The 14981-nt window shown below is 44.0% G+C and overlaps 1 protein-coding gene and 1 non-coding gene across 3 annotated transcripts; both read right to left on the bottom strand.

Annotated features, from left to right (window-relative positions):
• Nucleotides 1-851: 851 nt before the first annotated feature.
• On the bottom strand, nt 852-4460 carry ZCCHC12 (zinc finger CCHC-type containing 12). 2 transcript variants are annotated; one of them, XM_005227432.5, is made up of 4 exons: nt 3843-4460; nt 3442-3493; nt 3112-3269; nt 852-2703 (listed from the first exon to the last, which is right to left on the bottom strand). In XM_005227432.5, the coding sequence occupies exon 4, from the start codon at nt 2591-2593 to the stop codon at nt 1385-1387; it is 1209 nt and encodes a 402-aa protein (XP_005227489.1). In that variant the 5' UTR covers nt 2594-2703; nt 3112-3269; nt 3442-3493; nt 3843-4460; the 3' UTR covers nt 852-1384. The 2 variants fall into 2 exon arrangements, with proteins under 2 accessions (XP_005227489.1, NP_001069665.1); NM_001076197.1 differs by lacking the exon at nt 3843-4460 and having other exon boundaries at nt 857-2703; nt 3442-3477.
• Nucleotides 4461-5728: 1268 nt separating this feature from the next.
• TRNAC-ACA (transfer RNA cysteine (anticodon ACA)) lies at nt 5729-5800 on the bottom strand. The gene has a single exon. It is a non-coding gene; the product is annotated as a tRNA-Cys (tRNA).
• Between the last annotated feature and the right edge of the window lie 9181 nt (nt 5801-14981).

Here is a 14981-nt window from a genome sequence, read left to right as displayed (position 1 = left end):
GGACCTCGGGGTCTGAGGTCCTCTTTTACCACCCTCTGATATCTCCAATATGAGATCAGGAGAAGGGACAGGGCAGGTTCCTGGGAAGGTGTTACCCCCCACCCCCCGCCGCCCTGCTTCTCCCCAGGCCATGAATGTCCACCACTCCACTAAAATGTGGAAGGCTTCCTGCTCACCGTGTTCCTTCATGTGTAAAGGCAACTATATTGTTTTTCATCCCTCCCCACATATTCTCAGTTGCAGGATTGAGAGGGGTTGCCTTGAAGTCATTGGGCTGCCAGTGACCTCTAACATGTAACTTCAGGGCTTCTGGGGGCTGAGCCCCCTGACGCTGGCTCCCACCAGTAGCTTCTCTCTCCTTCCTTAACTGGGGGAGTGGGGTGGGGTAGGGGCCGCATCAGCCCACAGGAGAGATTTCCCATTGTAACCTGGACGGGGTGAAGCCATGGCAACAGCGATGTCAAAAACCCACCCAGAGCAGGGAGAGCTGCCCCTCCCCAAAGTAATCAGGAATGGACCCCTGGTATCCTCCGTTTGGGCTATTACCTCAGCACCAGCCTCCCCCGCTGTCAGAATCTTCTGGATACCTTAGAGAAGAAAGCCTTAAGTTGTCAACTAGTGGGTGCCACAGTTTGGCTCTGTGACCTAAGGGACAGGTCAGTGGTGGTAAGGGGCTCTGTCCATTTACCTCTGGGGAAGATTTCAGCCCATTTCTTCTTCCCTTTTCCTCATCTGCAAAGTGAAGTTAATCAAAACCCCACCTCAGTGTATAACCCCACCCTTTATAGCTTTTTACTGTATTTTTCTTATTCCTTTTTCCTTTACTTCCCCTTAAAATAATACACAGACAGTAAGCTAGCTGCTGCTGTTTATTTGTTGATCTAGAAAGAAGCTCAGAACATATATTATTTGCTGAAAAAATACAGACTTTAGAACAACACTTATATTTGCTCACTCTTATCTATACATATATCTATCTGGGTACATAGGTAAAGGGAACTACCTAGAAGGACATTCATCAAAGGGTTGACAATGGTTATTTAAGGGTTGGAGGGTTTGGGGTAATTTGTATATTTTGCATTTGTCTTTATTGTTTTAATATTTAACAATGAATTATATAACTTTCACAAAGAGAATAAAAGCATCAAGGAAAGGGGGGCACGCAGAGGGTAGACCCTTAGGCAGCAGGGGATTAGTAGCAAGGATGGATGTCAGGCCATCTCCCCCCACTATACCAATATTCAAGACCCTCCATCCTCCACCCCAAAAGAAAGTTGCTTTGTGGATTAATTTATGTGATTAGAAGCATCCTCTCCCCCCCATTTTTCCCATTGCTGGACTCTGCATATAGGTTAGGGTTCACTTAAAGCTGGGGGCTAGCACCTCACTGTAGCTCACAAGGGTCGCTGGGTTCGACAGGGGCCTCTCTTGACCTCTCCTCGGTATGTGCCAGCTCCTGCAGGGTGATGATCAGATTTTCAAACATCTGGGCCTTGTTGCTCTCATTGTCACAGGTTTCCTTTGAGTGGCCCTCTTCACCACAATATGAACAGCGAATTGTGTGTTTTCGCTTCCTGGTTCTACGCATATTCCCAGGACCATCATTCTTATACCCAGAACCCCCACTGGTGCAAGGAGATGGAAACTGGGAATTGTTGGGGGAATCAATGATTAGCACTTGATCCTGAGGTCTGGCCCTGCGTCTGGAGGGAGGAGAATCCGAGAATGAACGTGGAAGGTCCTGAGACTCCCCCACCAGGATCACATCCTCATCTGAGTCATCAGGGGTATCATCTATCTCAATCACGTTACAGTCTTTATTATCAATCACTATGGGTGGGGAGCCCCCAAATGCCACTGGCCTAGTTGCCCTTGCCACCACTGACTCAGATCTCTTGGCCCGCTTCTGTTTAATGAAAATGTCATCCCAATCCTCTTCCTCCCTTATCATCCTGATTAACTCCAGGAAACTGGGGAGACGCTCCTGCTCATTTGCATACATCCTGAGAAGATTCTTCAGCCTGAAGCGCAGGTCCCCATTCAGCTCAGCCCCTAAAAGGAACTGGTGCAGGCGAGACTGGTTGGCATCTTTCTGAGCTATGATCCCTGCCTGAATAGCATTCTGGAGCTGCACCTCTAAACGGATCACATAAAGGGAGGCTTTCTCCCCTTGCGCCTGCAGGGTGTTAAAAAATTTACTATGAGCAGTCACACTGCTTTCAGACTCCCCAAACACCAGTTTCATGGCGTGCAAGAAATCTGCCACGCTGAGGTTGGGGTTGGCCGCCTGCAGCAAAAGCATCACCTCCCGCGCAGGGCCCCTCAGGGTTTTAATTAAGCGCCTGAGCTTTTCTTCTTCAGACATATTCCAATCTGGCAAGACCTCATTGACTTGGATCAGCCAGTTCTCAAAAGTTTCTTCCCCCTGGGCTGGCACCACCCTCCCTGAGAACAATTTCAGGTTTCTCTCTGCCAGGATGGCCATTAAAGGACCGAGACTCCTTTCCAGAGACCTTAGCATAGAATGGGCCCAAGGTGGCAAGGATGTGTTCTGCCGCCGGCTGTTACTCATGCGTGCAATGATGCTAGTCATGACGGATGATGACTGGGTCTCTAAATGTTAACAAGATTCTCAGGCTTTTACAAAAAGCCTAATCTGCAGGCGTGCTGGAGGGTTCTGTCGTCCTCCTGTCTCAGTAGGAACTGTAAAAAAGAAACAAACGAAACAAAACAAAAAACGGGAGCAGGGGTTATTTTCTCCCTTCCTGAATATCCTACAGTACATTTTATATCTGCCCACTACCCTAAAAATATCCTGCAGGAGACTGGCAATTAATTACAACCTCACGGAGCCAGCCAGTGTCTCGTGTTAGCAGGATGCTTTTTACAGCCACTTCTATCCCTTCCCTCGGTTCCTTCAAGAGGGACGGCAACTGTTGCTTCTAAGTGTAACAGTGTATGGAGAGGATAGTGGGCTCTCAAAATAGAGCACAGCGGTCACAGATTTGTGGGAATAAATAAGCTCTCATTAACCTCTTGGTTTCCGGTCTCACCACACCCCCTTCTAAAAGTCCACCCCCCACCCCGCCCCGCTATTTCTCAGATTCTTACAGGAGCTCAGGAACAAGTGCGCGCCTTTATTTCACTTCCAGCTTCTGCAACCGGTGGCTTCCGTGGGAAAGCTCGCCTCCGGGCTTCAACTGATCGCTGTCCACCGGGGGTCGCCGATCCAGGACCTTAGGGCGTCAAGACTGCGCCGCCGCAGAGGGCTTGGAAGGGAGGGGAAGGGTCAGAAACAGCCTCATTCCTCATTCTGCTTCTTCCTCCCCACCCCGCGGCCTCCGCAGTAGCCAGGTGGAAAACTCCTTCTCCCACCTTCTGAATACAAGCCAAAGAAGGCGCCCCCCCATTCCATTTCCCCCGGGGAAATCGTCGTCCTACCAGCTCTGTAATCAGCCGCACGGAATTCAAGTTCGGCTTCGGTTCTGGTGGCCTGCCACCGAGAAAGAGAATCGGAGTTGGAGACGCACACCCACATATTCCTCCCGCCGGAAGGGATGAGGAGATGCAAAGGGGCTTCAAGGCAGTTTGCGATTCTCCCACCTCCCAAACGCGCCCCTTGCCACCTCCCCCTGAAAACGCCCCCTTTCTCAATCCGGGCAAATCCTACCCATTCGGCAGCATCCAGTGGAACCCCACCTCCTCCCTCAGCGCAGCCAGGCCGCGGGAGGGCTCCTTCCCCGGCCGCACAACCCTCGATTCCCTAAACTGGGAGCCGCCAGTCCTGGTAGGGCTTCCCCCTCCTCTCTCCGCGCGGGGCAATCTTGCCCCCCTTTCTTTACCTGTGTTGGGCTGGTGGGCAGCGGACGCTCTGGCGTTGACAGCTGCGTCTCCGCCTTCGGTCTCCGCGGTCCTACAGGGGAAAAGGATGGGCGCCTCCTCAGCCGCTGAGCTAGCCGGGACCACCCGATGAAGCTGCTTTGCACTGCCGCCCTGAGACTGGTAGCCGAGTCGAGACAGCACGGTTCCCACGGCAGCCGCGGCAGCTTTAATCCTCAGCTAACCGAGACAAAAGAGCGTGACGGGCGGGCGGGCGCGGCCAATCAACCGGGCGCGGGGGCGGGCTTGCCGCGCAGCCTAGGGCTGGATACAAATGTGCGCCGGCGGTGGGGGGTGGCGATAAGCAGCAGGTCCCCGCGAGGTCAAGTGCGACTTGGTTGTGGGAACTGGAGGAGTTTTCTCGAGTCTTCCCTTCTCCCTCTCTCTGTCGGCTCAACTTTGGGTCTTGGAGCCAGGTGCATTAAACATGAGGCGGAATCCAAATCAAATAAGCAATAAAAGTTCTTCACCTTTGTATTAGGGGAGTGGAAAATAAAAGCGTTAGCGTTTTCTTTGTGCAAATAACTTGCACAGACTTTTTTTTTTTTTTTTTTACTATGAAGAAGGTGGCAGTACTGCGTCCATTTAACAGTGAGGGCACTTGGGCCCTCAGACTCTTTAACCAATACTCACGAAAAGATGTGGGCAAGGCTGGCTGCCTCAATCATTTTGGGGTGCTTGTTACAAATGCAGATTCCTGGGCCTGGCCTGTGGGATATTCTGACTTACTAGGGCTAGAGTTAGGAGGTTTTGTATTTTTTTAATTGGCGTTTAGTTGCTATACGATGCTATGTTAGTCACCTCTTCGTCACCAGAGTATTGAGCAGAGTTCCCTGTGTTACACAGCAGGATCTCATCAGTTGTCTATTTTATACATAGTAGTGTATATATGTCAATCCCAATCTTCCAGTTCATGCCCCCTCCTGTCCCCTCTTGGTGTCCATCCATTTGTTCTGTACATCTGTATCTCTATTTCTACTTTTTAGGGGGGAATAAAGCACTGTATTTGATTCGGAGGTGTCAAGAGGATGGTGAATAATAGATCTGCTTCCAATGTATCTCTGGAAGGACTGATGCTGAAGCTGAAGCTCCAATACTTTGGCCACCTGATGTGAACAGCCAGATCACTGGAAAAGACTCTGATGCTGGGAAAGATAGAAGGCAGGAGGAGAAGGGGACAACAGAGGATGAGATGGTTGGATGGCATCACTGACTCAATGGACATGTGTTTGGTGGTGAAAGAGAGGGAAGCCTGGCATGCTGCAGTCCATGGCGTCACAAAGAGTCAGACACGACTGAACTGAACTTCCAGTGTATATGTTCACAGCATACCTATGCTGACATGCAACGACAGAGCAGATATTCTTCCTGGGGTCCATGATCTTCCTGAAATTGTTTGCAAAGATTTTGGACTCTGTTGGAGAAGGCAATGGCGACTCACTCCAGTACTCTTGCCAGGAGACTCCCATGGACGGAGGAGCCTGGTAGGCTGCAGTCCATGGGGTTGCGAAGAGTTGGACACGACTGAGCGACTTCCCTTTCACTTTTCACTTTCATGCATTGGAGAAGGAAATGGCAACCCACTCCAGTGTTCTTGCCTGGAGAATCCCAGGGATGGGGGAGCCTGGTGGGCTGCCGTCTATGGGGTCGCACAGAGTTGGACATGACTGAAGCGACTTAGCAGCAGCAGCAGCAGGAGACTGAATGAAAGTGAAAGTGAAAGTGAAGTCACTCAGTCGTGTCTGACTCTTTGCAACCGCATGGACTATAGCCCACCAGGCTCCTCCATCCATGGGATTCTCCAGGCAAGAATACTGGAGTGGGTTGCCATTTCCTTCTCCAGGAGATCTTCCCAACCCAGGAATTGAACCTGGGTCTCCCGCATTGTAGGCAGATGCTTTACCATCTAAGCCACCAGGGAAGTCCACCCAAATACATCAAGGCCTAAGCGCTGGAACCTTCAAATGTTATCTTATAAAGTCAAAGAGTCTTTACTGTTCAGATCTGTTCAGTTCAGTTCAGTCACTCAGTCGTGTCCAACTCTTTGCAACTCCATGGACTACAGCACGCCAGGTTTCCCTGTCCATCACCAACTCCCAGAGCTTGCTCAAACTCATGTCCATCCAGTCGGTGATGCCATCCAACCATCTCATCCTCTGTGATCCCCTTCTCCTCCTGCCTTCAGTCTTTCCCAGCATTAGGGTCTTTTTCAATGAGTCAGTTCTTCACATCAGGTGGCCAAAGTATTGGAGCTTCAGCTTCAGCATCAGTCCTTCCAATGAATATTCAGGACTGATTTCCTTTAGGATTGACTGGTTTTATCTTGCAGTCCAAGGGACCATCAAGAGTCTTCTCCAATGCCACAGTTTAAAAGCATCAACTCTTTGATGCTCAGCATTCTTTATGGTCCAACTCTCACATCCATACATGACTACTGGAAAAACCATAGCTTTGACTAGACAGACCTGTGTTGACAAAGTAATGTCTGCTTTTTATTAACTTGTCTAGGTTGGTCATGACTTTTCTCCCAAGGAGCAAGTGTCTTTTAATTTCATGACTGCAGTCACCATCTACAGTGATTTTGAAATCCAAGAATATAAAGTCTGTCTCTATTTCCATTGTTTCCCCATCTATTTGTCATGAAGTGATGGGACTAGGTGCCTTGATCTTCGTTTTTGAATGTTGACTTTAAGTCAGCTTTTTCACTCTCCTCTTTAACTTTCATCAAGGGTCTCTTTAGTTCCTCCTTGCTTTCTGTCATGAGAGTGGTATCATCTGCATATCTGAAGTTATTGATATTTCTCCCGGCAATCTTCATTGCAGCTTGTGCTTCAACCAGCCTGGCATGTCACATGATGTACTCTGAATATAAGTTAAATAAGCAGGGTGACAATATACAGCCTTGCTCCTTTCCAATATGGAACCAGTCTGTTGTTCCGTGTCTGGTTCTAACTGTTGCTTCTTGACCTGCATACAGGTTTCTCAGGAGGCAGGTAAGGTGGTCTGGTATTCCCACCTCTTTAAGAATTTTCTACAGTTTCTTGTGATCCACACAGTTAAAGGCTTTGGCATAGTCAATAAAGCAGAAGTAGATATTTTTCTGAAACTCTCTTGCTTTTTCCATGATCCAACAGATGTTAGCAATTTGATCTCTGATTTCTCTGCCTTTTCTAAATCCATGTTGAACATCTGGAAGTTCTCAGTTCATGTGCTATTGAAGTCTAGCTTGGAGAATTTTGAGCATTACTTTGCTAGTGTGTGAGATGAATGCAATTGTGCAGTAGTTCAAACAGTCTTTGACATTGCTTTTCTTTGGGATTGAAATTAACACTGACCTTTTCCAGTCCTGTGGCCACTGCTGACTTCCAAATTTGCTGGCATATTGAGTGCAGCACTTTCACAGCATCATCTTTTAGGATTTGAAATAGCTCAGCTGGAATTCCATCACCTCCACTAGCTTTGTTTGCAGTGATGCTTCCTAAGGCCCACTTGACTTTGCACTCCAGGAGGTCTGGTTCTAGGTGAGTTATCACACCATCGTGGTTATCTGTTTTGTATAGTTCTTCCGTGGATTCTTGCCACCTCTTCTTAGTATATTCTGCTTCTGTTAGGTCTATACCATTTCTGTCCTCTATTGTACCCATCTTTGCATGAAATGTTCCCTTGGTATTTCTAATTTTCTTGAAGAGATCTCTAGTCTTTCCTATTCTATTGTTTTCCTCTATTTCTTTGCACTGATCACTGAGGAAGGCCTTCTTATCTCCCCTTGCTATTCCTTGGAACTCTGCATTCAGATGGGTATATCTTTCCTTTTCTTCTTTGCCTTTAGCTTCTCTTCTATTCTCAGCTATTAGTAAGGCCTCATCAGACAACCATATTGCCTTTTTGCATTTCTTTTTCTTGGAGATGGTCTTGATTACTGCCTCCTGTATAATGTCATGAACCTCCATCCATAGTTCTTCAGGCACTTTATCATATCTAATCCCTTGAATCTATTTGTCATTGCACTGTATAATCATAAGGGATTTGATTTAGCTCATACCTAAATGATCTAGTGTTTTCCCCTACTTTCTTCAATATAAGTCTGAATTTTGCAATAAGGAGTTCATGATCTGAGCCACAGTCAACTCCCAGTCTTGTTTTTGCTGACTATATAAGAGCTTCTCCATCTTCAGCTGCAAAGAATATAATCAATCTGGTTTTGGTATTGACCATCTGGTGATGTCCATATGTAGAATCGTTTCTTGTGTTGTTGGAAGAGGGCATTTGCTATGACCTGTGCGTTATTTTGGCAAAACTCTTTTAGCCTTTGCCCTGCTTCATTTTGTGCTTCAAGGCCAAACTTGCATGTTACTCCAGGTATCTCTTGACTTCCTACTTTTGCATTCTAGTCCACTATGATGAAAAGGACATCTTTGTGTGTGTGTGTGTGTTAGTTCTAAAAGGTCTTGTAGGTCATTGTAGAACTGGTCAATTCAGCTTCTTAGGCATTAGGTGTTGGGGCATAGACTTGGATTACTGTGATATTGAATGGCTTGCTTTGGAAACGAACAGAAATCATTCTGTCGTTTTTGAGATTATACCCAAGTACTGCATTTGGACTCTTTTGTTGACTATGAGGGCTACTCCATTTCTTCTAAGGGATTCTTGCTGACAGTAGTAGATATAATGGTCATCTGAATTAAATTCACCCTTTCCAATCCATTTTAGTTCACTGATTCCTAAAATGTCAATGTTCACTCTTGTCATCTCCTGTTTGACCACTTCCAATTTACCTTGATTCATGGACCTAACATTCCAGGTTCCTATGCAATATTGTTCCTTACAGCATCAGACTTTACTTCCATCACCAGTCACATCCACAACCAGGTTGTTGTTTTTGCTTTGCCTCCGTCTCTTTATTCTTTCTGGAGCTATTTCTCCACTCTTCTCCAGTAGCATATTGGGCCACCTACTGACTGGGGAGTTCTTCTTTCAGTGTCATATCTTTTTGCCTTTTCATACTGTTCATGGGGTTCTCAAGGCAAGAATACTGAAGTGGTTTGACATTCGCTTCTCCAGTAGACCATATTTTGTCAGAACTCTCCACCATGATCCCTTCCGTCTTAGGAGGCCCTACATGGCATGACTGATCATTTCATTGAGTTAGTTAAGGCTGTGGTCCACGTGATCAGTTTGGTTAGTTTTCTGTGATTGTGGTTTTCATTCTGTCTGCCCACTGATGGATAAGGATAAGAGGCTTATGGAAGTTTCCTGGTGGGAGAGAGTGACTGTAGGGGAAACTGGGTCTTGTTCTGATGGATGGAACCATGCTCAGTAAATCTTTAATCCAATTTTCTGTTGATGGGCAGGGCTTGTATCCTCTCTGCTGTTTGGGCCAAACTATGGTAGGGGTAATGACGGTAATGGTGACCTCCTTCAAAGGAAGGAGAATCCCATGGACAGAGGAGCCTGGAGGGCTACAGTCCATGGAGTCACAAAGAGCCGGACATGAATGAGCATGCATATGTGCATCTCCAAATACAGTCACATTCTGAGGTGCTAGGGCTTAGGTCTTCCACATATGAATTTTGGGAAGATGCAGTTCAGCTCACAACACTCTCTTTTCCTTTACTTCTGGTTCTGGGAAAGTATGTCTACTTTCCTTCATGTAGATTGTGATTAGGAGGTCCCTGTGGCACTGTGGGGGTCAAGGTGGTGGCAGCATGTGCTGCACAAGTGGACTGCCCAAGGACACTGTTGTTGCTGTTGATCTTGTTCTTGGCTGTTCTTGCTTGGAAGCAAGTGAATGATCCGATGTCTTTTGGCTGCTGTGGGGTTCCTCTTTAGCCTGCCAAGGTACTTCATCTGCTCCTTTCTGCTTTCTTATTCCCAATCCCAATAGTTAGAATGCTTTGGAATAGACAGTTCCAATTTGGAGATGAGGCATCTTCCAACTCAGGAGTGTGGCCTTTATCTTGTGGACAGAACAGTAGGGTGCTGGTGGTGGAGAGTGGAGGGTGGTGGAGGAAGAGAGAAGGTAGGTTGGTCACCTGGCAGGGTCGAGGGTAATGCTGGCAGTAGCTTGTGGGTTACCTTCAGACTCTCCCTTCAGCTTCCCAGTGCTGTGAAATCTGACCCTAATCTCTCACCACACCCTTGTTCTGAATTTCTTATTAATTGATGAATTAATTTTCATTTTTGGTTGTGCTGGATCTTTCTTGCTTTGCACAGGCTCTCTCTAGTTGTGGCAAGAGAAGGCTACTCTTCATTGCAGTGCATGGGCTTCTCATTGTGATGGCTTCTCTTGTTGCAGAGCACAGGCTCTAGGGCACGTGGGTTTCAGTAGCTGTGGCACACAGGCTCAGTAGTTGTGGCATGGGCTTAGTTACTCTATGGCATATGGAATCTTCCTGGACCAGGGATCAAACCCATGTCCCCTGCATTGACTGACAGATTCTTATCCACTGTACCACCAGGGAAGTCCCTTTGTTCTGAATTTGAATAGCTTTGAGGTAGAAATTACTAGGCAGTCAGTGTAGAACTCTGAGACCTCTGTCTTGTGTTCTGTAAACATCCCACTCCATTGTCCTGAATTACAGAATGTGTCTTTAATCTGATAAATTATCAGCACTCAGATCCAGGGAAGGGCAGTAATTAAATTCTGTTCCATAGACTTCCCTGGTGGCTCAGATGGTAAAGCATGTGTCTACAATGCGGGAGACCCGGGTTTGATCCCTGGGTTAGGAAGATCCCCTGGAGAAGGAAATGGCAATCCAGTCCAGGACTATTGCTTGGAAAATCCGATGGACAGAGGAGCCTGGTAGGCTACAGTTCATGGGGTCGCAAAGAGTTGGACATGACTGAGAGACTTCACTTCACTTCACTTCACTTCCATATGCTTGAGGGAAAAACAACTGGTGATCATTAGTCTTAAACCCATACATCTGGTCCATGGGAAAATTGCCAGAAGGTATGAAAAAGGGTGGAGACTTAATCCAAGGATCAAGAGAGGCCATAAAGAAGTTAAGTATTTTGACCTTTAAATTGATTGGTTAGAAATAATATGATTTAAGGAAGGATATAAAAACTGCTGTAAGTCCCATCTTGGGGGGGACTCTTAACCTCCTATGAGTGTCTATGCTGAGAACTTTGTACTTTCCTCCTCTTTAATAAATCCTATTCACTTGCTACCATGAGTGTCTGAGTGTTCGTGGATTCCATTCTTCGGCTCTGCAGATAAAAACTCGGATTCCCATCTCAGCTTCATCACCAAATCAGGTGACCTGCAGTTGGACATGGTGACATCATAGATGCCAAAAGACAGACTGGACTTCAGAGATCTGGCAAAATGTTGGAAGAAAATGGATTGTGTATCATGGTGCCTGGGTGGGGTCATTAGATCAAAGACGGGGTCGCTCCATGTAGCACTAGGAGAAGCATGTTGGTTATTGAGCAGCATGGTCTCCGGTCTTATCTCTGGTCTCATGTTGCTAGGTGTCAAGGGACACTTTCAGTTGCAAAGATTCAGGCTCTGATGGCTTGGAGGAAACCATATTTTATTTTCCAGCATTTAAAACCTGAAGATTAGGAGCTAAAGCTTTCAGTTGAAACAGTATAAGCTACTTTTGATGGCCTTACTCCTCTCTGTTACCTGTCTACTTTCATCTGTTACCTGTTTAAGCTTCTCCTGAAACTTTGTTGAGATAGACACTGTTCCCTCATCAAAGGACTGAGAGCATACAGGCACTTCACACCAGGGCTTCAACTCAGCCCTGGAAGTTAAAGCCGGGGTGAGGGTGCTTACAGGAGATCCTGCCTATCTGGGACCCTGAGGGCAGCATATTTCATGAAAATCTTAAACAAGAGGGTGAAATAAGATATTTTTAAAAAACCAAAAACTAAGGGGGTTTGTTACCAGCAGACTGCACTAATGGAAATTTTAAAGGATGTACTTCAGGAGGAAAATGATTTGGGAAGAACTAAATGCAGGAAAGAATGAAGAGCAAGAAAAGCGATAGTATGTAGACAGTGTAAGGGAACATTGACGACAGAAGCAATCATAAAAAAGTCTATGCTGTTTTTTTAAAAAATAAACTTTAAGTACTATACAGTAAGAAAAGATGTCAGAAGGGGCATAAATGGAGTTCAACTTTTCTAAGAGACTTGTATCATATCGGAAGTGATTTAGGTATTTATTAAATTTATACTTTGATAAGGTAGTTATCTATGTAAGAATTAATAGGATGTAACTATTAAAATGTGGGGTTGCTAAGAGTAGGACACGACTGAGCGACTTCCCTTTCACTTTTCACTTTCATGCATTGGAGAAGGCAATGGCAACCCACTCCAGTGTTCTTGCCTGGAGAATCCCAGGGACGGGGGAGCCTGGTGGGTTTCCGTCTATGGGATCGCACAGAGTCGGACATGACTGAAGTGACTTAGCAGCAGCAGCAACTATTAAAATAATAGCAACAGGGAATTCCCTGGGGTGGGGGGGAGTCCAGTGATTAGGACTCTGAGCTCTCATTGGGCAGGGTTCAAGTTTGATTACTGGTCAGGGAACCAAGATATCACAAGCCACATGGCGTGACCAAAATTAATAATAATAATAGTGACAGAATAATTGAATAAAAAAATTCTGAGTCAATTTTTTTAAGTCAAGAAAGAAAAGGTTAAAATAATAGAAGGAAAAAAGATAAATTAAAACCATACGAGTACAGAAACCCAAATATATTAATAATTTTATAAATGTTTCTGTATTACATGCTCAAGTTAAAAAATATTGTCAGATAGAACTACTAAATACACCCATATGCTTTTCAGGAGAGATTAATCCAAAATATAAGGATACAGATAGGTTGACAAAAAAAGAGGGAGAGAGACAAATCATACAAATAACATTTAAGTGATAGAAAACTTGTACAGCTGTGTTCGTATCAGACAAAATACATTTAAAAGCAAAAAGCATTATTAGAGATAGAAGGTTATTTTTAATGATAAAAGGTTCAATTCACTAGGAATGATTTTGCACTTATAACGAAATTCCAAAATACATAAAGGAAAAGTTAACTTATGTAAAGGAGAAATAGATACCACTCATAGTTGATCAAGGAGAGGGAAAAAATTGTCTCTGAGGATATAGAATATATATATATTATATTTGAACAACATAATTAATAAATTTGAGCTAATAGCCAATGTATAGAACAATGCCCACCAACGACTATAGAATACACACACAGAACATTTGTAAAATTTGAGCTTGTACTAGGACAGAAAGCAAGTCTCAATACACTTCAAAAATTGAAATCTGATCATAATGCAAATAAATTACAAATCAATAAATAGAAAAAATAACTGGAAAACCTCTATGTTTAGAAATTAAGATACTGACTCTGAAATAACAGATTGGTCAAGGAAGAATCATAGTGAAATTACAAAAATTTGTAGTCGAACAATAATGAAAATACTCACATCAAAACTTGTGGCATGTAGCTAAAACAGTGCTTAGAAGGAAAAGTGTCTTTTGACAATGATGAAAGGTTAAAAGTTCATGAGGTATCTATTTCAAGACTTGAGAAAGCAAAAAGTATAAGCCCAACAAAATTAGGGCAACATGAAATGATAAAAATAAGAATATAAATTAATGAAATAGAAAGCAATAAAGACAACAAGTCAAGAATGTCCTATCTTGAACTGGAGTTCTAGCCCGGGAAATCAGACAAGAAAAAGAAGTACACAGTGCTGGACTGGAAAAAAATAAGTAAAACAATCTATTTATAGAGGACATGATTTTGCATATAGAAAAGACTACAGAAACCATTTAAAAAAAAACTTCTAGAATGAATGAATTAGTTCAGCGTGATTGTAAGATATAAGATCAAGCCTGGGTGCTTGGTATACTGGGCAAGTTCATATAGTACACATAAATGGCACATATAGTTCATATATAGTTCACATATAGTTCATATAGTACAAATAAACCCACCCCAATATTCTTGTCTGGAAAATCCCATGGACAGAGGATCCTGGTGGGCTACAGTCCTTGGGGCTGCAAAGAGTTGGACACGACTGAGTGACTGAGCATACACTCTTTCAGAGAAAACTTTAGTCTCTTTCATTCAGTAGACAACTGTTCTTAGAAGTTGCTTAAATCATAATGTAGACATTTCTCCAGGGATGGTATAGAAATGGCCAATAAACACATGAAAAGATGCTCAACATCATTAACCATAAGGGAAATGCAAATCAAAACCACAATGAGATACCACTTTATACCTACTAAGATATCTGTAATAAAAAAAGAGACAAGTGTTGGCAAGGATATGGAGAAATTTGAATCCTCAAATATTGCTGGTGGGAATATAAAATAGGTGAATACCTGAGAGAAATGGAAATGTATATCAATATAAAAACTTGTACACAAATGTTCATAACAGCAATATTAGCTCCCAAAATGGAAACAACCCAAATGTCCATCAACTGATGAATAGTTAAGAGGAAGGAAGTTCTGATACATGTTACAATATGGATAAAACTTGGGGACATTATCCTAATCCATGAAAGAAGCCAGTCACAAAAAGGTCAGGTATTGTATGACTCCATTTATAGGAAATGTTCAGAACAGGCAAATGTAAAGAGGCCAAAAGTAGATCAATGGTTGCTAGGAGTTGATGGAGGAGGAAAAAGGGGGAGACTGTCAATGGGTACAGACTTTCTTTCATTTTTTTTTTTTTTGGCCATGCTAGGCAGCATGCAGGATTTTAGTTCCCAGACCAGGGATAGAACCCATGCCCTTTGCAGTGGAATATAGAGTCTTAACCACTGGACTGCCAGGGAATTTCCCATGGTTTCTTTTTGCAAATATAAAAATATTTGCTGATATAAAAATATTCTAAAATGATTGTGATGATGATTGCACAACTCTGAATTATTTTTAAAAACATTGACTTGTACACCTTAAAAGAATGAATTTTATGGATGCACACTGTAGCACAATAAAGCTGTTTAAAAAAAAGAATACTTGTGGTATGGATCCATTTATATAAAGCTCAAACACAGGTGAGACTATATTGTTCAGACATGTATTCAGAGATGATAAAACTAAAAGAAAGCAAGCA

Source organism: Bos taurus, chromosome X (genome assembly GCF_002263795.3).
Source record: "Bos taurus isolate L1 Dominette 01449 registration number 42190680 breed Hereford chromosome X, ARS-UCD2.0, whole genome shotgun sequence".
Lineage (NCBI taxonomy): Eukaryota > Metazoa > Chordata > Mammalia > Artiodactyla > Bovidae > Bos > Bos taurus.
Note: the sequence above shows the minus strand (reverse complement) of the source record. Positions and strands in the feature narration are given on the sequence as shown.

What these genes read in the sequence shown, in the direction of transcription:
- ZCCHC12 (XM_005227432.5), bottom strand. Translation starts at nt 2,593, where the DNA reads ATGACTAGCATCATTGCACGCATGAGTAACAGCCGGCGGCAGAACACA.